This window comes from Podarcis pityusensis (assembly GCF_964106645.2).
Source record: "Podarcis pityusensis genome assembly, chromosome: 1".
Lineage (NCBI taxonomy): Eukaryota > Metazoa > Chordata > Lepidosauria > Squamata > Lacertidae > Podarcis > Podarcis pityusensis.
Window position 1 is genome coordinate 57,644,870 of NC_138028.1, and position 27,608 is coordinate 57,672,477.

Genomic DNA, 27,608 nt, shown 5'->3' on the forward strand with positions numbered 1-27,608 from the left:
GTCACCTTTTGCAATCATTGGTTCCTTCAAGGTATTGGGGTTTCCAAGTGTGGCAATCTCCTCAGAGCTCTCTTGAGCTCATCAGAGTCTGGTGGTCTCCTCTGAGCTCAGGGAAGGAGAGAGGCTCCATTGCCCACAAAAGCGTCACAGGACAGATGACGGACTGGATCCATCTCCTCCTTGGAGCTGCTGGAGGAGCTTACCTGTGGGAGTCCTGGTTCTGGGGCATAACTGGCCCTGAGTTAGCTCCTTTTTTCACCTGCAGTATAGATTTTACATGACCATTTACAGTCTACAGAATTTACTCTGTCAGTCAACTACAAAACATTTCAATTATTAAAATCAGTTGAGACCTTATTTGGTATATTTTTATTTATTTTCAAGAATAATAATAGGGTATAGAGCAGGGGTAGGCAAACTAAGGCTCAGGGGCCGGATCTGGCCCTATCACCTTCTAAATCCAGCCCGCAGACAGTCCGGGAATCAGCGTGTTTTTACATGAGTAGAATGTGTCCTTTTATTTAAAATGCATATCTGGGTTGTTTGTGGGGCATAGGAATTCATGCATTCCCCCCGTCCCGCCAAAAAATATAGTCCAGCCCACCACATGGTCTGAGGGACGGTGGACTGGCCCACGGCTGAAATACGTTGCTGACCCCAGTATAGAGCAAAAAAATTGACAATACAGATATTTGCCATTTTAAATTCAGTAACAGTTATATTTGAGACCTTTTAATAATGAATAATTTACAGCAAAAAGGGGGTGGGGGACAGTTGTGGGGAATACTCTACATCTTTTGAATGTCTTAAAGTTTTGTTGGCCTAACTAATAAAGTTTAACTTTGCAACTCATTTTTTTCTGTTCCTTCTCTGTCACTGTAGTCTGGTGTTTAACAGACTAGTTACTAAATTAAAACTTCAAAGAAACTTTGCTTTCTTTTTCAAATAACACCTCTTATTCCTAACACCTAGTCACCCAGAAAGTCACCTAGAAAATCACTTATTTTACACTTGTTCTGACTCCTCACCGCTGGGGAAATTCTCACAAACAACCCAGCCCACAATTTGGGAAGCGTTTTCCCCTGTTCTTCTATGTTAATAATATATAGCCAGCCTCTTGATGTGTGAACTACTTCTAGGTCTGTCAATTAAATGGAAAAACTACTTTTAAAAAAAAAAAAGTAAAATGCTTCAACTCCATTAGCTTTATAAAGATCAGACACAATTCAAAACATCAGGGGCCTAGTCTACCTCTCATAACCCCTAAAACCCGCCTGTTTTATAAAGAGAAGGGAAAACTTTAAGGTTAAAAATGAAACTGGTCTGAACTTAAAAGACCATTTTTTTACTCTCATTCTCATTTCAGCTGTGTCACACTGTTTATTATCACTGTCATCAAAGGGGGTGTGTATATAAGAACCTGAAAAACCAAACAGACCTGTCTGGAGAGTGTTCCATATATCACAGAACCACAGGTGGCCTTCCTTCCAGTGTACAACTCGCAGAGCCGGAAAGCCTCTTGGCTTTGGAGACCTGCTTTTGGATCTAACAATTCCTTGAGAAGAGAATAAGCACTCCCAGCAGCACGTAAGCTCTGTTTATTTATTTAGCTGAAGGGTCTTAAAGGAGGTTCCTGCGCAGTGTGGTGTTAGCAGTGCAAATCAACTGAGCAGTGCAAATCACCTGTCACCGGTGTTTTCTGCCCTAACTGCCACCCTTTCCAGGCTGGCAACATTAATCTGTTCAAGCTCTTAACCGAACTGCTATCTGATGCACTTTGTGCTCTTGTCATACAGCAAACACAACACAGGAGCACTTCTATCATGGCACCCGGTCTAATTTTTGTGTTGAAGATCATTCAAAGAACATTAAGACTGCAATTCTATGCATACTTGCTTGTGAATGGGAGCAGGTTCCATTGAAAACAGTAAGACTTCCTTTTAAGAAAAGATGGCAAGGGCAAGGCTATAAATATTCATTAAAGAACTTTCCGCTCTTGCCACTGGTCTCCGAGAATGAATTTTGTTGTACATGAGGGAACACAGCACTGGGTAATGTTGAAATCCTCATCGTTCTAATGAATGGTGCCAAGGCCTGGTGTATAAAAATAATTAATCCTGCAAATCAGATTACAAACAAATACATGCAAATGTGTGTTTTTATCTAGGATCGACACCATAAACCAATTTATCAATTCAGTGGGTGTGGAAGGCATTGCTGAGATCTTCTGTAAATAAATGTTATCTTTTGTACTGCTGAGACCTCTGGTGGTGGTTGCCGGTAAGAAAGCTATCCTTAAGATACGTAGATTCAAGAGAAACACGCAAAGCTTAATCTAAAAATGGCAATGCTTGAATTTTCTAGGAGATGTATGTGGGTCTGAACAATAACAGTAATATACCTTTGAATATGTGTTTCCAACTACAATACACTTTGACCATTTGCCAGTGGAAGCAAAGAAAGAACCAGAGTCCTGATAATCTACCAGATGCTGAGGTGTCTGTAGTAAAAGATGATTCCAGAAGAAATTTTATTCACTAGTATAAAACCAGAGGCCTTTCTCTTGGGCATTGACGGCCAATTGGTGTCAAAGAAAGATAGAATTTTCTTTATGTATGCGACGACAGCAGCAAGAATACTCATCGCAAAGTATTGGAAGACACAAGATCTACCCACCGTGGAAGAATGGCAGATGAAAGTGATGGATTATATGACATTGGCTGAGATGATTGGCAGAATCCGTGATCAGAGGAAAGAGACGGCGGAAGAGGACTGGAAGAAATTTAAAATTTATCTTAAGAGCTATTATAAAATTGATGAATGCTAAAATGCCGAGGTGCTGAGAGAAAAGGGGAAACAGTGACATAAGATTAAGTTAGAGAAAGGACTAAGAGGACATATATTTGATAAAATTGCTTAAAAGGTGCTGAAATAATTTTGCAAACAGGGATGCAGAAAGGGGAGGTATGGGGGAGTCTGAGAAACGAAGATTATGGAAAAAAGGTTGTGAAATTATATATGTTTGTTTGTCTTTTTATTTGTTTGTATTGTTTAAAAAATGTTGTAAAACCAATAAAAATCTATATTAAAAAAAAAGAAATTTTATTCACTAGTATAATGGTATATTATTTTGGTAATGATCCAGCCAATCTTTTTCACTTTTTTGTTGGCATCCGTCTGCCTCAAGAAACAATGGAGTATGTCTCTGGGGGTGAACTCAAACCATGGGAGAATCACAGTGCCTTCTGTGGCTGCAGAGACTGGTAACCTGTAACTGCTGCTTCACACAATGTTTTTGCTGTGTTAGCAACACCAAAATGACCTCTCCCATCCGCAGTCCTGGGCAGTGAGTTTGGGATGCTCAGACAATGATCCCATCTCAGCCTCACTGATATGATCCAAAGCAGAGCGATACATTTGGCACCAACTTGACTGCAAGAGTTTTCGGAAGGAGGCATACAATACGCCATCCAACCATCTTAGAAACTCCACTCCGAATTTATGTAGTGTTTACTCCTTAGCCTTTTCTTCTCCCAAAGATGCCCTACGTTTAAATCCCTCTGGATTCAATGGAAAAGATTTAAAGCACATGCTTAATTCTCTTTTTGAAACCAATGGGGCGTAACAGTGCTAAAAACTTTGGATGGATATTGTTCAGCTTTTTCATAATAGAATATCTGGAATATATAGAATATATGGAATATTAGTTATCATGTGATAAAGGAGACTTCATTAGTCCTGCAAAATTCTACTTTTTAGAAACTAAAATGGTTTCAGAAGCCTCATTTTGATTTTATTTCTGAGTATTCCTTCAATTAACAGATATAATGTTGAAGTACATTGTTGGCAAAATTGTAAAATATATAAAATTAATCCTTCCTTTTTAGTCCTGTACATGCATACTTCAAACTGTCTAATTGTTTGTTGAGGTCCATGGAACTGTTTTTGAAGTGGTGTATTTAGATTCATATTGCAAATCTGATCTAAAAAGTAATTGCCAGGAAACCATACGATTCCTGATTCTGCAATTATAACAATCACCTTGTTGTATTGTATTCCTTTTACTCCAAAAACTATATTGTTGTCACAGACTTTTTCCAATAATTATTTTGTTAGAAATACAAATAAGGAGCTGGAAATAGAGCAGGGGGCCAAGAAACCGTTTTTCTTCAGCTTATGATAGTCAAGTCAAGATTCCAGGCTAAATTGGTTGTGGCTCACAGTGACAATCGTCACCTTGTTTGACAGCCTGCTTTGGTGTATATCTTCTTTTCTGAAGTGGGGGAAGACAGGTGGGGGAATGCGATTTAAGGCTAGGAACTTCCATTCAGTCTTGTTAAAATGTCATGCTGCTTCAGTTATCTTTGCTGCCTATTCTTCTAGGTTTGAAGTACAGATTACCAGTCTTGTCATTGCCATAGACATAGACCAAGAATTTGAGGAGAGAGGACTATTTAATTTGGTTTGGGTCAAATTTGCTCTATTGAAGGCTACTTTATATATTGTTTATTTGTAACAATAGATATTACTATTACTAACAGTCCTCAGCACTTATGCAAGCAAATGTATACAGTAATTGTGTATCTGAGTTTATGCCCTCTGAACTTACTGCTTCCTTCATCCTCCAATATGAACTAACAACAGACTGTCATTCAACATTATGTGAGCCCAAATTTCTCAGAAGTGAGCTTTGTGGGTAAATGTCCTCATAATCTGAAAATTCCCCAGCCCGCCCACCCCTTTTGCCACCCACAAATAGTATGGAAAATTTGGGGAGGCAGGTTTTGCTCAGCCCTAATTGAAACTTCATCTAGAAGGAAGTAAAGAGTTTAAAAAATGAGTAGGCAAGTAATTTACTATTGATTTGGCAACTAGTGTTTACCACATAAGAACATCAAATGTAGGATAAAGAAGTTGTTGTTGTCTTTGCATGCAGGGAAAGTTCCTAGCTCATGGAGCATTTGAGACCCATCGGCTACCCTCACCTGGTTTAGCCGGCCAGGGTGTGGCCACTGTCAAATGCTAACAGCTTCTAGGTGCCCCAGGTGAGAGCTGAGTGCAGGGTAGGGACCAAAAGGGGACAAACTACCCCACAAGGGGAACAATGGAATAGCAATAAAAAGGTTTAACAGCAGTAATAGAAAGGTTTAAAGTCAAATGTTTAAGGTCACTTTGCCTTTCAGTTACAGTTCTAACATGCAATATTATTAACTTTCATAAAGGTAGATAGAGCTTAGCTTCAGTTGCCGAACTAATTATGAACTGCTATTTCCACCTTATAAAGTACTAGCAGTCTCACACCTGGTTTTGCTTGGAAATGCTAATAATAATAAAAGGGCAAAATTTGAATCCACCAGTGAGGTTCAGCTAGTCATTTCTGGCAGATTTCTTTGAATGAAGGGTGTACTAGTGAATAATGAACCAAGGTCAAATGCATATATCTATGGCAACAGGAATCCTGAAACCATTCAGATTCCTTAGAACAGAAGAAAGAGCAATTGCATTCATTAAATCTGAGAATAAGGGCTGATTCAAACATTTAACCTGGGCTGCCAAAATAAAAAGTGAATTTGCCACCTCATTTTCACATGAAAATCCACTTGTATACAACTTCAGTTGCAGGGAAGGAAGTTAGCATTCAGAGAAAATGTAAATTTGCAATCCGTCTTTGATGTATTGCTTTTGTCAAACATCAGCTCTTATTTGATTAGCCACATTATAGGATGACTCAGAATTCTTCCAGTACAATTTTCTCTTTCCTCAGAAATAATTGTAATCTGAGATGGAACAGTCAATGGGCTGGATTTGTGTCAAAAGCCATAATAAAGTTTCCTTCAAAATCTCAGTGAACAGCTTTTCTTTCTCAATGAAAGGTGTTATCTGATCTCCACGGGTTGTGGTGAGACAGGGCTATAACTCAAATAGTTGTTCATTTCTTCCCGTAGCTTGAATCATACTTGATTAACTTCAGTATATCCCTTGACAAATAGCAAGCCCTGAGCACCTTGAGTGCTTTTGTCTTCTCTATGTAGCTAATTAAGATACAGGAAAATCTAGCAAGGGTGTCCTGCATATTAGTCCTGCCTCTATGCAAAAAAAGTCACTTCCTTCCTTCAGCCTATTTCACATCCCTCTTATTGTGTAAGTAAAATCAATTGAACCAAACAATTCAATATCCAGTTCTTTGCCAAGGGATTTTATAACTAAATACATATCCTTACATTTTGTACTACCCGCTTTTGTCTGTTTTACCCCGACATTCACTATGCTTGACAATCTAAGAGAGATGTCAGGGATCAAACCTACCAAAGAGCTGAAATTTTCTGAGTATGAAGATGTGCCACATAATCCTAAATGTGGTGGTTATGAAGAGGTCGGACCAAAGCTGTCACTTTTTAAGCAGTGATTAAAGATACTTTGTTTTAACAAAAAGTTTGCTTATTTATTAACTTGCTCTCATTCTCAGTTGTCTTTATTTTTATTTATTAAATTTGTATGCCACCCATCATCCAAAGATCCCAGGGCAGTTCACAACATAAAGCCTTGACTATGTAGAGTCGCAATATCAACCTGATTGGGTGGAATGTCAAAGTTTCTAATCCAGGAGCTGTTAAGTTGTGGGTGAACATATCAGACGACACAGCGATTCTTCAAACAGCTCTTGTTTATTCACAGGCTAGAACAGAACTGAACTGAAGGGTTCAGCCAGCCTGCTTATATAGAGCTCTAGCCAGAACAGTGAGCTCTGAATTGGTTCTGTTCAGTGATTTTGCTCAGTGTTTCAGCTCAGTGTTTCAGCTCTGCTCAGAGGGTGGCTGCATCTGGCTATGTTCTGTTGTCCATCCATCCCACCTTTGTCGCCAGTGTTAAGTTGTGGGTTAACATATCAAACGACACAGCGATTCTTCAAACAGCTCTTGTTTATTCACAGGCCAGAACAGAACTGAACTGAAGGGTTCAGCCAGCCTGCTTATATAGAGCTCCACTAGAACGCAACAGTAACCATTTTCTGTAACTATCCAATCACTGAACGTCACTTTCGATCCCTTATTTGCATATGTGGACCTGAACTATCTACAGTATCCCCCTGCTGGTCCAGGGTGAGAACTTCAGTACATAACAGGAGCATCTTTGGTCATTCACTGAGTTTATGAGGCCCATTTCAGGACCCTTTTTGGAACACCCTGCCAATAGAGATTCAGTGAGCTCCTTCTGTGCCAACTTTCAAACACCCGCTGAAAACCTTTCTATTCTGCCGGGCCTATGAAGGAAATTAAGATTACATCCTCCAGAATGGTCTACAGGTGTTTGCTCTTAATTTATTTTTGTTTTTGGCTTGTTCTTAGCTTTTTATGATGGTATTGTTTGGTTTTATGTTTTTAAATTGCTTGTTGTAAACTGCTGCAATACATTTTTATGATAAAGCGGTATATAAATATTTTTATAGATAAATAAATTCTTTTGTTTGCCTAGGGAATGGATGAAATGGAGCAAAATGCTCTGGTTTAAAGGCAGCTGTAGTCAAAGGCAAGTTTTCATATATTATACTTGCTTTTGACTACAAGAAATTCTTCCCTATTTTTAAAACTCAGAGAAGTGTATATATACTTCCATGCAAACAAAATGCAGCATATTGCTGGATCAGACCAAACACCCATCTTTTCTGTTTCCAAGCATTGGCCAACCAAATTGCTATGGAAAGCCTACCAACAATGGAACTTTTGTTCCATAGCAACTGGTACATAGATGCACACTGCTGCTGATATTGGAGATAAACTATCACTATCATGATTAGCAGTCATTGGCAGCCTTATCCTCCATGAATGTATCTAATTTCCTTTTAAAAGCCATCCAAGTTGGTTACTACATCTTATTACAAATTCCATTAGGCAGTGTGTGAAGAAGTATTTTCTTTTGTCTGCCCTGAATCTTCCACCATTCAAATTTATGGGATGACCCCAGAGCACTAAAGGGGAAGGGAAGCTTCTCGGGATTCCATGAATTTTCACTGGCTGGTGTCCAAACACAGCTCTGACTTCATTCATTGGCTAAAAACAAACAGACAAAAGCAGCCAGACTGGCTCATTTCACAGAAATTGCTAGAGGGGAGCCTGCACATTTTGCTTCACAACTTTCTTTCTAAGGGGGAAAGAGACTGACCTTTCTTTAAAAATGAAAGCTCAGGATCTGTACCTCCTGTCTGGGGCAGCCAACGAAGGCCTTCAATGGTGCTGCGGCACCCTGCATTAAAACATTGTTTATAGTTTAATGTGACTGCAAGTCTACTAAGAATATATATCAGTTCAAGGCATGAGTGGTCAAGCTTACTTGGTAGAGGATAGGGTTAGGGAACTATGCACTGGGGAACTATTGTTGTGGTGGTTGCATGTGTAGGAATTAACCAATGAGAATAATAATGTTATATTTCAGGATGATGCTGGACTCAGTAAGCCACAATACCTTCTTGCCAAACACAATGCTATGTGAATCCCTGATGTCTTGGTCAGAATTGTTTGGAGCACCTGAAGAAAACTACCCTCCATTTGATCACCTAACAGGTGGGTACATTGGTGCTTCGTTAACAAGCACTCAACACAGTAACTGCCAGCTACTACTTTTACTTAATAATTTGAATTGCACTGCAACCACAACAAAACATCTTCTACCCAAATAAATATGTCTTTCAGTGATGTAATATTCTGTGTCTGACCATCTTTTCAGATACACTGCCCTTGTTCATTTATTGTGCAGAGACCTGGCTCACTGACAACTGTATCCATTTTTTTATCGCAAATAAATATTTGTTGCTTTCATTCTTTACCTTTTTTAATTGTATACGTAAGACATTTCAGGTTCAGACCTTGAAAATAGGTTTATTTGCTTGACAGCCTGGTAGCTGAAAGGGCAGCTTACCATGTAAATCATGCAATCGAAGAGCTGAAAGGGAGATGATGATTATCTTGTTGAAGCCCTAAGCAAAGAAATATAAATCTATGCCTTAGAAATCCACAAGAGAAGCCTGGCTAACCTTTCCTTGGGAACCTAGTAAGTAGCTGATTCCACCCTCTCTTCAGGCATCTTAGAGCAGAACTAGAGGTTCTGCCTGACTAGATGCAGAACTACTGTCAGCTCATTTCTCTTTGTTTGCTTTCCCTTGTAAAATCTTACACAACACACTACTAGCTCAATTATTATTCTTGCACAGAGGAAAGAACAGATGTACTTAATGTGACCTGCCCCTGTCATTGCACTGCTCATGCCAGTTGATCAAATGTTCTGCTGCAACTTCTCAGATGGAGAGGTTCAAGGATCTCAATCGCACAGGGAGCCTTCATGAGTAGAGAAGGCTCCCCACCGTGGAAGTTACAACTGAATTTCAGAGTAGCACAACAGTGGGGGCAGAGGAGAAAGCACAGCCTCTTATCTGTCTCATGACTGAACGGAGTTTAATACGTGCTGTGCATCTCCCAACTTATACTCACATCATTGGCTGGTGAGAAGGGGGAGGCACACAGAATTATAACATCTCATGCAGTGTTGTACAATACGCTATAAAAAAAATATGAAAACAAAAGGGAATTGGATGAACAATGGCACCTGCATGCCATAACATCCAGGTCCATTCTTATTCCAAAAACTGAGCTGTTCCCAGAAGTATTTCCCTATGTTTTCACTAACTGTATGTTTGTGCTAAGTTGCTCTGCTTACTGAAGGGCAAACTAGATAATACATTTGCTTCATATCTGTGCCCTAAAATTCAGGGTTCTTGTTGGGGGCTATAGAAATTTTTGGCAGGATCTGGATAAGGACCTTAGGCTGGGGAGTAGTGGGGCTCAACTCTTTACCATGTGCTGTGGCCCTATAAAGCCCACATCAACAATTTGCATAGGGGGAAAGCTTCCTGTTCACATACTCCTCTTCATTGGTTTCTTCTTTTGTACTATTTCAAGCTTAACTTCATCGTCTTCTGACTTTTAAGCCTCTTGGTGTCCTTCCTCACTTGTGTCTATCTTCATGGTTTCTCCTTTATTTTCCTCTTGTTCTCTTAACACATCCTTTTATTTCATTAAAATGCCATTCCCTTATGCTCTCAGTGGCAGACCTTGGTTTCTAAAATTTTAGCAGCACCCTGTGTGCCAACATTCGGTGAGCCTTCCATTCTACAGCATAGTTGTGGAGCCCCTGAGGCTCCCAGTGCAACCAAACTCGTGTTCCCCTAAATCTGCCTCTGGTACTCTTCTCATCTTTGTGTTCCCTCTGCTTTTTGCATGACTCCTTACATGCAATTCTTGCCTCTTGGCTATTTCACATATATTTGCTTCTCAGAAAATTATTTTTAAATCTCATTTCCCGTCTCATGGTTTTGATCCTTTTTTATTCCTTAATCTTCATGTTAGCTACTGAACAAAAAAAAATTTCCATTCTCATTTTAACTTCACTAAGGTTTCTTCTTCTGTAAACTTGTTTTTCCTTTTAGTTTCTGTTTAAATTATGAGCTCTGTGTACAGCATATGTATAGTGTCACATACACTTTAGGCCCCTTTTTACAAACATTAGGTTGTAATGCATCATTTGCAAATATGAAATGATGATGTCAGGAAACTAAGATTGACAATAGCCAATCCCTGCTGAGTTCGTCATGATAAACAAATTGGCCAGGTCAGAATTAAAGACTATGCACAAGTCCAGGAACTGAGGATGAGAATGTGCAAGTTTCTGTTCTTGTTTGCTTCAGCAGGGCCTTGTAGACAACTGGACTGCTTTTGCAAGAGAAGAAAGAGGGTGAAGTAAGTTCACTTCCTGTTTCTTCAGAAATCCTGATTGGCTGGAAGGATCAGCCTGATGTTCTGTCCCCATGTGCAGCTAGACCAGCCAACGCCTGCACATAACTCTCTCACATAGCTCCCTGTTGCTTGGGAAAGGTTGTACAGAGCCAAGCTGCAATGACTAATGAAAAAGCAATATACAGTGGTACCTTGTTTTGAGTCCGGGATCCGTTCTGGAGCCCCGGATGCTCGATGAAAGGGACGCTTGACAAAGCACTGCTCTGTGCACGCACGTGTTTTGCACTTCTGCGCATAGGTGAGGCACAAGTTAGCGCTTCTGTGCATGCAGCAAACCTGAAACTAACCTGTCCCGGTACTTCTGGGTTTGCCACGGATGTTCCATGAAATGGACGCTAAATGGGCCGGACTCACAACAAGGTACTACTGTACCAAGTGCCGTAGAAGTGTTCCTTATGCGAAGCTGACCTGATGAATTGTTTGGCTATATGTAGTCTTAGGTTCCTTCCAGATATCGTTTTTACTGCACATTCATGATTTTTGAGCTCATGATGCTATCAGGGCAGTCACACACAATCCGACTTTCAATACTATTTGTGCCTGCAAAACCTTTTGGCAGCTATACTGCTTTATTTCCAGTCAGTGCATATTTTGTAACTTCCAGCTGCAATCCCATACCCACCAAGTGTCCCGGAAAAAACAGGACATCCCATTTTTTTCTCATGAGATCATGGTGGCCATTTTGGATGCTGCACTCTTTTGCCACGTTCACACTTTTTTTTTTTTTTAAAGCACTTTTTCAGGGACACACACACCAACAGCAATAATGTAGTAGCATTGGGAAAGCATCGCAGAACAACTAATGTAGTAGAATAAATCCAGAAATTAGATGAATACCAGTCATCCATAAAAGAGGCTGGATCTTGTCACTTATTGCAGATATGAATTTGTTTTGTTAGGACAATATTTGTCTATACCATTGTTCTGTTGTAGGAGGATCCAGACTCTTATACTGGAGTGTTATTTATATTATTTATGCTAGTAAAAGAAAGACAGTCTATGACTTGTGCACTGTGTCCTGAAGTTCCTTTCTGAAAATACTTAATAGCACCATTTTAGCTGTAGGTATAAAATTACAGTGCATAAATTTATTAATTTCACCTAATGCATTCAAAACTTGATAGTGGCTTTGAATTCTCACCAGATAATTTTAAAAATCCAATTCAGTAATGCAACAAGGTTCTTCATAGAGACCCATTCCCCAGTGGCAGAAATAGTAAATAAAACCTCAAGCAATAGCACTCTCCTGCCGTTGCTCTCATTCAGAATTTTACATTATGCTATCTTGGTATTCTACATTTTGTGTTGCATGCCCATGATTCCACACACACTCTTGAAGTCACTATTGCTATCCATTCTTGCCCAACTGCACAAGTAGGTGATATGGTTTCTTCCCTCAAAAATATTAACGTGCAAAAGAATATGAAAATAAATGAGAAGACACTAGATTTAAAGTTGCCATATTTGGCAGACTGATTAAATACATAATCACCTCTACAGAATGTTTTCTGACTTCAAAAAAATCATCTGAGCTTTTTAGAAGTGAAAGTAATCAAGAAGACTAAACTAGACCTGGCAAGAATCATTCATGAAAGAAAGGAACATGCCTTAGCATTTTTATTACTAGCAAAGCTGATATTTATCTCCATCAAGTCAATCCATCAAGTTTTAGAAACAATCACCAAAACATTTCAAGGTTAATACATTTCAGAAAAGCAGTTGACTTGGTCTCTTCAGGCTGTAGAGAACAGACACTGTAGAGAATATAGAGAGAAATGCATTTTATATAGAGAGAAAAGTCCATTTCATAGCAATGAAACAGGAATCATAATTCATAACACATTTATCATAAAAAAACAGATTTCCTGTTAAAATCAATTTCCTGCTAGGTCCAATTGGATTAATAAATATTTATAAGCATACATGTTGCCTGCCTTGATCAGACAATCTAGTCTGATAGTTTGTCTCCAATACTGATTGGCTAGAGCTCTTTTCAGATGTTATAAAATGCCTGGATAAAGAATAATCAGTGAGTGAACAAGGGAGCTGGATTGTGAATTTCTGCATAAACTCTGTGCCTAATTGTCATTTTTGTCTCAGTTTTGCCTTATTCCATCCCACTGTCTTCCCATTTCTATGCCCCATAATACATTGTGCAACGCTGCTCATGTAGTGTCAGGGAACTGCCATCGGAAGGAAGGGAAGTGAAAGGGCTCACACAGGTTGGGAGAGACTCAGCAGCTGAAGAGGGAACCAGTAGGGGGAGAGGAGCTGGGCTGAGGGAAAGGGAGCTGGAGGGATGGCTCAGAGACACTTCCAGCGAAAACAGTGGGGAGGTTTCAGGACCTCCTGTAGGGACACCCACTCCTCGCCGGAAACTGTCACGCAGAGAGTCCAGAAGACGTGTTTCCGTTAAGGAGCTTTTATGTTGGAAGCGATTCCGAGGGCAACCACTGTCGGAATCTGCCAGCGACTGACGGAGCCATGTTTAAGGGGCTCCGTTACAGACAGAGGTTTGCAAACTGGACCAAACTCTGAGGGACTAGGATTTTACACACAAGCAGCTCATCGTCCCATCACAGCATTCCGACAGTCTTCGTGAGCAGCTTGTGCAGGAGAAGGCATCATGAGCAACCCAGCCGGAACCGGAGAAGCAGGAGCTGGAGCGGGTCCAAGCCTGGAAGAAAGGTACCGGGTGTTGGAGGTCCAGCTAGCGCTGCAGACGGCGAGGCTTGAGGAGAGGAGGGCTCAGGATGCAGACAAAAAGGGGAAAGACACCCAGCTCGTCAGAAAGGTACCAGGATTGGTGCAGAAGTTTGGGGGGGAGCCCAAAGACTATCATGGCTTTCGGACAGAGATGCAATATGCCCTCAATCTGCAGTTTGATGAATTCCCTGACGAGGAATCAAGAGTGGCTTTCGTGATTGGGCATCTTGAAAAGGGGGCGAGAGACTGGGTTAGACCCCTGATGGCAGCGAATAGTGACGTCCTAAAGGACACGATGAAGTTCTTTCGCGCCATGGATCTGATGTTTTCCAGCGATATTGAACAGGGAGTGGTCCGCAGACAGTTAATGGCTTGCAAACAGGGGAGCCGATCTGTCCGTGAGTACTGGACTGAATTCACCATGTTGATCCATAAATTGGGGTGGGATCTATCGGCGGAACCCATTCAAATGCTTTTTGAAGAAGGGCTTTCTTCGGCTGTGAAAGACGAACTTTCCCGGGCGCCCAGGGCGGAGTCTATGGACCAGCTGACCAAATCAGCGCTGACCATAGGAGCGCGCCAGGAGGCGAGAGCATTGGAGAGGCGGGAAGGGAAGGGGGAACGTTGGAAGGAGTTCCGCATTCCAGACATTCCAGAGCCAACTTTCCCGCCGGCAGAGCCGATGGAAATCGGAACAGCGCGCGCGCGCGCAGTTTCAAAGCCCAGTGAGGGGGGAAAGAAGGAGGGAAAAGGCGCCCGGAAATGCTATCTCTGCCAACAGCCAGGTCACTTTGCCAGAGTCTGCCCCCAGAGGAAGGAATGGCAAGGGATGGTAGGAGCTGTGGAGGGAAGAGAGGAAGAAATACCGAAGCAAGTAAAAGCCAACGCCTGGCTGCCACCGTCGGGGCACAGCAGTCAGGCCAAAGAGCAGTGAAAGTGCCCACGCCAGAACCTCCTAAACCCGCCCTAGTGATAGAAGTGGCGCTAGAGCTGCCAAACGGACACCCTCTAAAGATAAAGGCGCTGTTGGACTCAGGCAGCTCCTGCAATTTCATGAGCAAAGAGTTTGCAGCTGAACACCAGATACAGACGATCCCTTTAAGCAACCCCCTGCAGGTGACCACGATCGATGGCAGGGAGCTGTTGGGAGGAGAAGTCAGCTTGCAGACCGTCCCAATGATAATGAAGGTGGCAAGGCACACCGAACTGATAGCGTTTAATGTGGCCACCTTGGGAGGAGCTCCCATTATATTGGGGATGAGCTGGCTAGCGTTACATGATCCGCTGGTGGGCTGGCATCAGAGAGTGGTTTCTTTTGGTTCAGCACATTGCTTAGAACACTGCAAAGAGGGAAAGGGTTTGGCAGGGGCCCAAGCCACCCTAGCAGGGACTGAAGTAACGGAGAACGTGAAGGTACCACGACAATACGCAGATCTCCGCGACGTCTTCAGCGAAAGGGAAGCTGACCAATTACCCCCGCATAGACCCTTTGACTGTCAAATCAATTTACTCCCTGGGGCACAGCTCCCTGTAGGCAAGCTGTACGCCATGTCAGACAGAGAGATGCAGGAGCTAAGAGAGTTCATTGACAAGAACCTGAAGAGAGGGTTCATCAGAGAGTCCAGGGCGGTGGGGGGCAGCCCAGTGTTTTTTGTGGATAAAAAAAACACGAACAAGCCGAGGCTTGTGTGTGACTTCAGGGCCTTAAATGCAGTGTCAGAACCAGTGGCTTTCCCTATGCCCAGGATTGACGACATTTTGACAAGGGTCAGGAAGGGAAAGATTTTTACTAAACTGGACCTAAGGGGGGCGTACAACCTGATACGAATAAGGAAGGGGGATGAATGGAAAACCACCATGTTCACCCCTTTGGGGGCATTTGAATATTTAGTTATGCCCTTCGGCCTACAAGGAGGCTCCGCGTGCTTTCAATCGTTTATGAACCACGTCCTGGGGCCTTTGCTTTACAAGAATTGTGTGGCCTTCTTAGACGACGTGTTGGTGTATTCTGAGAATGAGGAGCAGCATGTGAGAGACGTCAGAGAAGTGTTGAGCAGGCTGCAAGCCAACCAGCTGTGGGTGAAACTGGAGAAGTGTCAGTTTCATACCAAGGAGGTGGAATTCCTGGGGTATCGCCTGTCAGACAAGGGATTGGCCATGGATCCCGGCAAGGTCCAGGCGGTGCTGGAATGGAAAACACCCAAAACAAGGAAAGATGTGCAGAGGTTCCTAGGATTTGGGAACTTCTATCGTAAGTTCATCCGAAACTTTGCCCACCTGACGGCGCCCATTACGGACTGTCTCAGCAGTAAGAAGAAGTTCGTTTGGACTGAGGAGGCGGAGCGAGCATTTGAGGAACTAAAAAGGGCCTTCGCCTCGGAACAACAACTCCTGCATGTGGATTTACAAAAACCGATGAGAGTGGAAACTGACGCATCAGACAGAGCGATTGGGGCGGTGCTTCTGCAGCCAGGGAAGGAGGAGTCAGAGTGGAGACCGTGTGCCTTTTTTTCGCGAAAGCTGAACAAATCCGAGAGGAACTACACGGTGTATGACCGAGAACTACTAGCCATTCATGAGGCGTTCCGGAGATGGAGGCACCTGCTAATTGGCGCACAACATAAGGTGCAAGTGTGCACTGACCACAAGAACCTAGAGTATTGGAGGACGGCACGAGTGCTCAACCAACGGCAAGTGAGATGGGCCCAGGAGTTCTCCAAATTTAACTTTGAGATTTGTTACGTGCCAGGCCCAGAGAACATTAGGGCGGACGCTCTCTCACGCAAACCTGAATATTTGGAGAAGGAGGGAGCACCCGAAGAGAGACATGTCATTCCAGAGGACCGCTGGGTGTGTGGGGCGGCATTGGTGGGACAAAGAGAACTGGTAGAGGAAACGGAGAATGATGAATACGCCCAGAATAAGCTCAGAGGTCTTAGGGGTGAGGGAGAGGAACCAGGGGGTTTCGAGGAAAGAAATGGAGCTTTGTATTACAAAGGGGCACTGTATATCCCTGAAGGAGACTTAAGGGGGAGGGTACTCAAGCAGTTGCACGACAGCCCCACGGCGGGGCATTTTGGACAACACAAAACCATGTGGTTGGTCACCAGGGAATTTTGGTGGCCTAAGGTGAGGGAAGATGTACGGGAGTATGTAAGAGGGTGTGAGCAATGCCAGCGAGCCAAAGGGGAGAGGCGGGCACCGGCGGGGCTATTAGAACCCTTACCAACCCCAGAACGACCTTGGGAGGCAGTGTCGATAGATTTTATGACTGATCTGCCGAAGTCCAAGGGGAAAACAGCCATCATGGTGGTGGTAGACCTACTAACAAAGATGTGCCACTTTGTAGCCTGCTCGCATGCAGTCACGGCGGAAGAGACAGCGAGGTTATTTGTAGAACACATTTTTAGGTTGCACGGGGTGCCATTGAGGGTGGTCTCAGACCGAGGAAAACAATTTACTTCCAGGTTCTGGAGGAAGCTCATGAGCTTACTGCAGGTGGAGGTCAACTTTTCGACTGCCCGGCACCCTGAAACCAACGGGCAGGCGGAAAGAGCAAACGGGGTCCTCCAGCAATACCTGAGGTGTTATGTCAATGACAGAGAGAATGACTGGGTAGAAAAGTTGGCGCTGGCGGAATTTGCCTACAACAATGCCGAGAATGTGTCCACAGGGATGAGCCCCTTCTTGGCTAATTATGGGTGTCATCCCAGGGCTTTCCCAGGGGGAGAAGGGGAGAGATGGGGTGTCCCGGCAGCCGAGCATTTTGTAGAAGAAATGGAAGCAATCCATCGTCAGCTCCAACTCAACTTAGAAAGGGCGAAGGAAGAATACAAGAGGCAGGCAGACAAGAACCGAAGGGAAGGTGAAACCATAAGGGTGGGAGATAGGGTGTGGCTGTCAACCCAAGGGTTGCCGTTCAAAGGAGGTTGTAAGAAATTAAGACCCAGGAGATTGGGTCCCTTTGAGGTCATTCAACAGGTCAACCCAGTGGCTTTCAGGCTCCGGTTACCCAACCACATGAAACTGCACCCAGTATTTCACAGGTCGTTACTGTCACCGTATGAGGGGGGACGAGAAGGGATGGCCACTCGGGGACCGGTCATAGAAGAAAGGGAATGCAGCAGCCATGTGGCAGAAATCCTCGACGCCAGATGGAAGGGGGATCAGGTGGAGTATTTGGTAGCGTGGGAAGGAGAACCGGAGTCAGAAAACACTTGGGTAATGGCAGAAGATATCAATGACGAGGTATTGATAGAAACGTTCCATCAAAGGTTCCCAAGGAAACCTCAGCCTGTGGAGAGGTTCCGGAGGGAATACTTTGGGACCACCGATGAGGAGGAGGAGTTGGAAGGATTCTCGGAATCGGAAGGGGAAGGGGAGATGGACTCTGAGGAGGAGGAGTACTTCGAGACCAGGAACCGCAACAGGTGGAGAGAAGTGTTCGGGACATCGGAAGATGAAGGAAGTTCATTCCGGGGTTTTGCCTCCTCACCGCCCGTAGAGGAGGGGGCGAGAGGGGATGAAGGGGGCCCTGGAGGGGAGGTGGATGTCAGGGAACTGCCATCGGAAGGAAGGGAAGTGAAAGGGCTCACACAGGTTGGGAGAGACTCAGCAGCTGAAGAGGGAACCAGTAGGGGGAGAGGAGCTGGGCTGAGGGAAAGGGAGCTGGAGGGATGGCTCAGAGACACTTCCAGCGAAAACAGTGGGGAGGTTTCAGGACCTCCTGTAGGGACACCCACTCCTCGCCGGAAACTGTCACGCAGAGAGTCCAGAAGACGTGTTTCCGTTAAGGAGCTTTTATGTTGGAAGCGATTCCGAGGGCAACCACTGTCGGAATCTGCCAGCGACTGACGGAGCCATGTTTAAGGGGCTCCGTTACAGACAGAGGTTTGCAAACTGGACCAAACTCTGAGGGACTAGGATTTTACACACAAGCAGCTCATCGTCCCATCACATGTAGCTATTGCCAGTCCCCCCAAATGTTACCAGCTTAGGAACAGAAATTCTCCTCCTGCACAAGTGTAGGGTTGCCATATTTCAAGAAGTAAAAATCCAGACACAGTTGCTCAGCTTTTGGGGGTGATTGTTCAAAAAGTTGTTGAGCACTTCCAATGGGGAGCAGACAAAGTCCTGGATATTTAGATTTACCCGGGCACCAATTTAGCTGCCGCCACCAGAACATTACAAGAATTTCCCAGTTTATAAAGCAACCTATTCAAGTGTGATACACGGTTATCTGTTTATGATAATAGGACATTGCCACAGATTGTGATCCTTGCACAAAGATATTGGAACTAACCCTAACCAATATTTTTTAACACAGTGTTTCCATTTAAACTTTTGATGTCTAAAATAAACCATCCACAGTTTAAATGTACTGGTTTTTTCCCTTCATTGCACTGTGGCAGGTTCTGATTCTTCGTGGACATCTGTTTACCCCGAATACTGGACGAGAAACAACGTATGCGAGTGGCTACAATTTTGTTGTGATCAGTACAAACTGGATGCCAACTGTATTTCATTTTCCCACTTTAACATCAATGGCCAACAACTGTGTGGCATGACCCAAGAGGAGTTTCTAAACGCTGCAGGCATTTGTGGTGAATACCTGTATTTCATCCTACAAAACATCAAGGCTCATGGTCAGTGTGCCAAAGATTTAATCGGTGTATGATTGTTTCATTCTGACTGTGACTGATAATATTTGCACAAGGCATTGAACTGACATCCACAGAGATTTATACGTTGCACTGAACCACACTTTGGTCTGGGCATGTATGTAAATGCACTCAGTGTGGGGAAAACAAGAATAAAACAAGGTGGAAAGTGAATTTTACACAAGAATAAATCTTTTTACAAAATCATATCTTGTGCTGTAGGCAGGTAGACAAGATTGGGACAGGGGAACAAGGACGTGGAAATTAAAAAGGGAATATACAAGGGAAACTAGGTTTTTGGTGAAGTGTAATGGAGGAGTCTGAAATGCTACAACAGTAGAACAGTATTGTAGTTTTAAGAGTCTGTTTTGGACCAGGGATTGGGGTTTTTTAATGCAGTGTATGTACCGAAAGTCTCAATACAGACATTTATTATTAAAAACTTTTATGGTTTTCTCTATAGGTGTCTCCTTCTTTCATGACAATGAAGATACAAAGTCGTCTGAAAAAGATTGTAAGTAAACTTTTTTAAAGTGTGTGTTTTTCTAGATAAGAGTGAAAGCTCATAGCTAAAAGCCGTAACTGCAGCTTCAATATACAGCAGTCCACAGGGACCAGACCTCGCAGGGTGACCACTGGAGAGACAAACCTGGTCCCATGAAATTTAACATCTCGTGTTTGAAAGCTCAGTGCTCTTTCCAATGTTCTTTAGAATCTATGTGAATGAAACCACTGGGAATTTTGAAGTTGGGTGTGACCACTGTACTTATGACACCCAGCTCTATGTCTCATGAGCTGTGATCAAATGGATTTGGACACATAGACTGAAACTGAATCCAGGAAAGTTGGAGGTGATACTGTCCTGGAGGGTGAAATATGGCAGCAATTGAAGAGCCTAGTTATTATTAATATTTATTAAATTTCTATACCACTCTTCATCCGTGGTTCACAGATGCTTTACAATAAAAAACCCACAAAAATACATAACAAATGAAAACAATAATCCCACACACATATTGTTTAAAATACCATAGATTGATAAGCAAGTTTTGTGGTACATAGAACAACACTCTGGCAATTAAATCCTTTGTGCAGGAAAAAGGTAAAAAGTAAAGGACCACTGGACGGTTAAGTCCAGTCAAAGGTGACTATGGGATTGTGGCACTCATCTCGCTTTCAGGCCAAGGGAGCTAGCGTTTGTCCACATACAGCTTTCCAGGTCATGTGGCCAGCATGACTAAACCGCTTCTGGCACAACCGCTTCGGGCTGGCGGAAGTGGCCAAGGAGTGGGCCAGGTAATACCGTGATGGAAGCCAGAGCGCACGGAAACATCATTTACCTTCCCGCCACAACGATACCTATTTATCTACTTGCACTGGTGTGCTTTCAAACTGCTAGGTTGGCAGGAGCTGGGACAGAGCAATGGGAACTCACTCCATCATGGGGATTTGAACCTATGACCTTCTGATAGGATAGGAACTTTGCCCACAATGACTGAAATTTCCAAGGTTGACTACTGTAATGTGTTTTATATGGGGCTTTTTTAAGACTAAAAAAGTATCAGTTGCTGCAAAATTGCTGCAGTCTGTCTCCTGTTAAATGTCCAGAGAAGGGAACATGTGCAGCCTTGGTCATGCCAACTGTACAGTTTACTGGAGCACTTATTCCAGGTCCAACTCAAGTTGTTTGTTTATGCCTATGAAAGTTTACACAGTCTGGGATCCGTGGTCTCAGAGACCATAGGCCAAACTTAGATATGACATTAAAACACATCTTTGTATTAGCATACACTTTAAATGAAATTGCTCCTCCTGTTGAAGAAAGAAGATCCAATGTATTTTTTTATCAGAAATGCAGCAAGGGAGGAAAGGGTTTTAAAAACCAATACTACAATGCTGCTAATATCCCTATTTGTATGGCTGATGTTTGCTTTCCTCTTCCTCTTCCTCTTCCTCTTCCTCTTCCTCTTCTCCTCCTCCTCCTCCTCCATCTTATGCCCACATAAAATGCAACAACAACAAAAAAGAGCATTTATCACAATGGCTAGTTTGGTACTTGATCTTCCTGCCATCTTTGTTCATCAAATAAGCCCTGCATTAGTTTGCATATATTTGTGCTCTGTGAAATCTGACACTGGAAACAGAGCCCTTGCAGCATGGTCCTGAGGCTATGGAACAATTCTTTCTGGAACTGAGCAATGTTTGATACCCCTTTTGGTCAAGCTTTTGGGGATTTCTGCCTAGACCAATTTTTTGATTGCCTCAAGCATTTCTAGTTATTTTGTTCGGTTTTTATTTATTTTTGAAGTTTCCTCTCTTTTTTTGCTCTTTTTCTTTGTTGCAAGCCACTTTGGACAGATTTTGGAAATGCTATTAAATAAATAAATAGGACATGACCAAAGACCTGTGTAAATATAAGATCATATTTTGTGGTTCTCGGTTGTGCAAGTCTCTTAGAAACCAGACACATAGGTTTACACTGTGCTTTTCCAAGCATTTGCAAAAAACACCAGCACTTGCAAAAAAAGGAAAATCTGCATCAACACTAAGATCGGTCTAAAGAGCAGCACAGAGGTACCAATGTCCAATAATGAACTTTGACACTGCCTACAATACTCCATAACTATGGCCTTCAGATTATACTGTAGGTAGAAGCACTATTTACATAGAGATACAATCAGGACACACTGTGTTTCCAAATAACCATGTTTTCAGATAATTGAAATCTGGCCACTGGTATCTTATGTACTTCTCTCTCTTTTTCGGCTGCCAGTTTAGCTAACTGTCCAGCTTCTGGTTAATAATTCATTTTGCTTTATCTTTATGTTAAAGTTGGGTTTTTATGTTAAGATAAATCACAGACCCATGTTGGTTTAGTATTGCATGGAATGTTATTAGGTGAACACTTTGACCTCTTTAAGTCACATTGTCACCTGACCCTGAAATTCATCCATATTTATTTATGTCCATGCTTTTTAAAAAAATCTTTTCCAGATATTGATAAGGCATGTTTGAGGACAGGTGGCATCAAGAGCCAAGAGTTTCAAAGTCACAGCAGAACAAGTAGGTATACCTCCGCCATCTATAGCCTTTGAAATGTCATAGAAAACATCACTGTTTGCAGTACATCTCCAAATAACCTTGTAGTCTGTATGAACAGTGCTTGTTTTCGTTTTAATGTTTATTCCAGTTCTCATATATAAGCAATAGTTACCTACTGCAATGCTTGCAGCATCACACAGCCACCAGGTGGCACTCCTAGTATCCAAGAGACAAACACCTTTTCAGGTTCCTCCTGGAGAATAAATTCAAAAAGCAGGTGTTGTAGGCCTTGAAGGTCCAAAGATGAAGAAGCAGCCGTGTCTAACTAGGCTTTTCCTGTTTTTTACTAGCAGTTTCGAGACACAACAGCTACAAAATCACTGCAGCCCAGTTTGGGCAAAGCTCCATACGTTTACTTATTCCTGTCACAAGGGAATTCTCTCATACCCTATAAAAAAAAATTGGCAACTCTACATTTAGTCAGGAGAAAAGAAGCAGAGGAAGGAGTGGAGCAGCTGAGAAGGCACAAGCCTGAGAATAAAGAAATAAGAGAGTCAGAGGATGGTTTGGAAGAATGCTGAACAAACAAGAATGAATAAAGACAGGATATGAATAGCATCCAAAGGATCTGTGGAAGAATTGGTTTGGAAGCTATCAGCTGTGGCATGTGTGGCAGGGTGGAGCTGTGGAGCCACCCTCCTGGCGCTGGCATAGCGGCTGTTTACCTGGATGGGGTGAAGCAGGGCAGCAGCAAGGGTGGGGCCATCAGTGCACCTGGATGGTCCTGCCCCATCCTGGCAAGCAGGAGAGGCAGCAGTATCAGCAAAGCAGCTCCGCCCAACCACACCAGTTGCTACTAGTTAGTAGGAGTGGAGGCATTTGGTCATGTGCATAAAATATATGAATAGCTCTAAAGTGGAAATGGTGATTATATCAGTTTTCTGTGTGCAGGAATAGCATGCAAAGAAGGCTGTGCTGACTAGGGCAAAGTCGCTCAGTAGGTTTCATAGCTGAGGGAGACTTGAGCTTGGTTCTCACAAGTCTGTCACAGGCATATATCCCTTTACTGCTTTTTTAAAAAAAGATCTATTTATTTGAAATTGTTGAATGAGCTGTAAAATATATATATATATATATATATATATATATATATATATATATATATGTGAATTTTTTTTATTAAAAAAAACCCAGCTCTTGTTATTTGATCTGATTTTGCAATTTAGTCTCAAATATAGCTGAGCAAAACCTGAGTTTATTATGTATGCATACAGACTCTTCTTAGTAAAATCTGAAGTGGGGCCATTGCATTTCAAGTTCAGATTTGGGGAATAGAAGAGATTCAGTAGAAATTATCAGCATTAGCTTCCTGCAGCTGTAAACCTCCTTGAACTCAAGAGATGATGACTCAAGCACACTCAAAGTTCATTCATTTCCTTAAATTGTTTCTTCTCCAGCTTCATGGGGATAGGGAGTTCAACAGTTAATTTCAATAGAAGTGTCAACACTCAAGCACAGCTGGGTATCAACCCATAAGCAATGAGTACATTGTATATACTGTATGTATGTACGTACCATATTTATGCAAATCTAATGTGCCATTGAATCTAATGCACACCTCAATTTTCAAAACCTTGAAAACAAAAAAGTATTTGCTGGCACCATCAAATCTAATGCACATTCTAATTTTTGTGAGGTCATTTGTCCAAAATGGTGCACATTCCATTCAAGTAAATATGGTATATATAGTGATAGATAAATGAGATGAATCAATATTAATACCAACAGCTGTGTTGCAAAAATGAGGGTACTGAGAAATGAAAAGGAGGCATCAGCATGGTTAGTAGCAATGAAGGTTTGAAAAGTGAGGGAAAATATTTAGGGGAAAATATCTAAGGGGTCTATCTTGGGTGGCCCTGCACGGCATAGCTCATAGCTTCTCTGAGTTATTCAAGCCCCTTCACCACAACAAGGCAGTGATCCATGAAGGATCATGGGCTCCATTAACATTTCAGATGGTGACAGCAGTCACAAAATTAAAAGACGCCTGCTTCTTGGGAGAAAAGCAATGACAAACCTAGACAGCATCTTAAAAAGCAGAGACAGCACCTTGCCGACAAAGGTCCATATAGTTAAAGCTATGGTTTTCCCAGTAGTGATGTATGGAAGTGAGAGCTGGACCATAAAGAAGGCTGATCGCCGAAGAATTGATGCTTTTCACTTATGGTGCTGGAGGAAACTCTTGAGAGTCCCATGGACTGCAAGCAGATCAAACCTATCCATTCTTAAGGAAATCAGCCCTGAGTGTTCATTGGAAGGACAGATCCTGAAGCTGAGGCTCCAATACTTTGGCCACCTCGTGAGAAGAGAAGACTCCCTGGAAAAGACCCTGATGTTGGGAAAGATTGAGGGCACAAGGAGAAGGGGTCGACAGAAGACGAGATGGTTGGATAGTGTTCTTGAAGCTATGAGCATGTGTTTGACCAAGCTGTGGGAGGCAGTGGAAGACAGGTGTGCCTGGCATGCTCTGGTCCATGGGGTCACGAAGAGTCAGACACGACTGAACGACTAAACAATAACATCTAAGGGGGTAAAAATATTCAGAAATAGCCCAGTGGTGACTGAGAATGCCCAGAGGCCATGGAATTCTGAATGTCCATATGTGGGGGAGGAGGGTTTGCAGGAGAAAATATTACAAAAACCAAGAGGAAACAAAGTGAATGTATTATCCTGAAAGTATGTGATGGCTGGAACACTAAACAGAAGCACTCCACATTTGTTACAGGTCCCAGTTGTCACTGCTGATATTTGAGAACCGATTGTGGCTTCTACACAGTAGTGAGGAAACAGCATTTTGCATGTGCTCAGTGGCATTATTACCATTTAGTCTTCAGAAGTCCCTAGGATGATTCCTAAAGGGGTCTAGTCAAATGCTGTTTAGCACTATCTCCAGCCAAGCATGGTTATTTTTGTAATGGCCCATGTCAGCTTGCTCTACAGATTTGCAGTGTAGTGTGCCACTCCCCTTCCCTGCATCATAGTCCTCCTACCCAAAACCCTGACAGCCTTGCTTCTGAAATGAGTTTTTACTAGTAAAAACTATGTGCTGCTTTTAATTCTTGAAGGTCTACAGAGCTCTCACTTGTGGGAATTTGTAAGAGACCTCCTCCTGTCTCCTGAGGAGAACAGTGGTATTCTGGAATGGGAAGACAGAGACCAAGGCATCTTTCGAGTTGTTAAATCAGATGCTCTAGCAAAGATGTGGGGGCAAAGAAAGAAAAACGATAGAATGACCTATGAAAAACTAAGCAGAGCACTCAGGTAAGCTATTTATTTAATCGGTATTATATAAGACAGCTGATTTCACAGTTTAATTCGTTCCAAAGATTTTTTATTTTTTTTATGCTGTATAATGCAAAGGTCATGAGACACAGCTATGGCTCTTTTGATTAGAGATAGGATCATGTTGCCAAATCTGTGAGTAGAATAAATGAGGATAATGAGACATTAGTCAACAGATCATTTGCCAACCTCCCCAATGAATATCCCGCTTAATACTATTACCTTACCATTTCCCTTGGCAACAATCCTAGAATTTGACTCTGAACTGTTTTCTTAGGAAAACAAATGTAATGCCCAGTGTTTCAAAAGGAGGGAGTTGAACTTCAAGGTGTCTGGGAAAGTGCTGAACTCTGAGCAGTTTAACTGTGCTGTATGTGTGCAAGTTCCCGTTTGCCAGAAGACTAGAGTGGTCTCTCAGAAAGAATGTCTTATTGACTGCTGCTGTTTTACAACTAGCATAGTAAAACATTTAACATAGTACTGTATGTTAAAGCTGTTTCTAAGTCCAACTTCAATTTTGTTGTTGCAGATACTATTATAAAACTGGTATTTTGGAACGAGTGGACAGGAGGTTAGTGTACAAGTTTGGAAAGAACGCACATGGATGGCAAGAGAGCAAGCTATGAAATACCCTTTTGCTTCAGACTCACTGTCAAATATGCAACATGAAGTCACCAAGGGAAACTCTTTGCAGGACCTCTCAAGATTCATAACTGGATAAAATAGCAACAATAGACTTTGAGGATTGTATTGGGGAATTCACTGTTCTCCATATTTTTTGGACTAGCATCATCAAATGCTTGACACTTATCAAAATAACACCCAAAAACTGCTCTGTAGTCTTATACCATAGTCTGGGGCTATATATGTAGCATTGTTCCCAATGCCAAGAAGAGCAACAGTTTGCCAGTCAGGGCTCCCCAGAGCATCTTCTAAACTGTGCAGGAATTTGTAACTCACACTTTATGTAGTGAGATCAATGAGGGAGCAAGAAAGTAGAAAGCCTGCGGCAAATGCAGTTACACCAGAAAATGTGAAGAAGGGACACCATATTTCCAACCTATCCAAGTCAATAAGAAAGTACGATGAACTTAGCTATACATCAGATTCCCTCACTGAATCCACAGTTCTGTCACTTTAAAAAAGCCAAACCCATAGATTTCAAAAGAACACATGCTTGAAAACTAATTTCAAAATGAGCCCATATATTTATCAATTTTTATTGCCTCCCCCGTTTCTGGTGCTTCCATCACTGTATGCACTTTAGTGCAAATAGTTATCACTTGTTTATACTCTGTTAGTGGGTTGGTTGGTTATAGTAAGTCAAATACTATCTGACTGCATATTGTCCTACATTCGTTTTTATGGAGTGGAGTATATTGAGCATAGGGAAGGCAGAATATAAATATTTTAAATAAATTAAATAAAAAAATAATATGAGGGTCTATTTTACACACAGACAGACACACACACTGGAATTTGTGAAAGCAAAATACTGTGGTTCTGGTCAAAGAATAATGAAAAATAAGTTTGTGGGAACACTGCTGTCATCTAGTAGAATAGTGCTGAATCATGTTGTTCTTTAGTCATTTAGTCGTGTCCGACTCTTCGTGACCCCATAGACCAGAGCATGCCAGGCACTCCTGTCTTCCACTGCCTCCCTCAGTTTGGTCAAACTCTGAACATAATCCCTATTAAACTCAGAGGATATACGTGCATCAGTTTATACATTTTTCTGCCACTCATATTCTTATGTAACTAGCATGTCTTTTCCACTCCTGCCTTCAGTGAGGCTCAGAAGCTTATGGCATTTCTATATCAGGCACTTAAAACTGTGATATCCCCCCTCTCCACTTCCTAAAGAGCCTAGAAGGTTTTTGGGTTTTTTAGGGCAATGAAGTTTCATTATTTGTATTCCTAAATCCCTCCACAACATTTCATGATCAGTCAGTTTGTACAATTAAACAGATTTGAAACATTTAAAAATATTGCATAGCCATGCACTTAAGACTAT

General features: G+C 42.3%; 1 protein-coding gene and 1 long non-coding RNA gene across 2 annotated transcripts in view; one reads left to right on the forward strand and one right to left on the reverse strand.

The window, feature by feature from the left end:
• Positions 1-27,608, reverse strand: part of LOC308465003 — a 94,391-nt gene that overhangs the window by 39,377 nt on the left and 27,406 nt on the right. The window lies entirely within an intron of this gene.
• Positions 1,456-27,029, forward strand: ELF5 (E74 like ETS transcription factor 5). The gene is made up of 7 exons (XM_080984167.1): positions 1,456-1,587; positions 8,431-8,558; positions 18,962-19,195; positions 19,674-19,724; positions 22,205-22,273; positions 25,378-25,573; positions 26,124-27,029. The coding sequence occupies exons 2-7, from the start codon at positions 8,432-8,434 to the stop codon at positions 26,218-26,220; spliced, it is 774 nt and encodes a 257-aa protein (XP_080840293.1). The 5' UTR covers positions 1,456-1,587; position 8,431; the 3' UTR covers positions 26,221-27,029.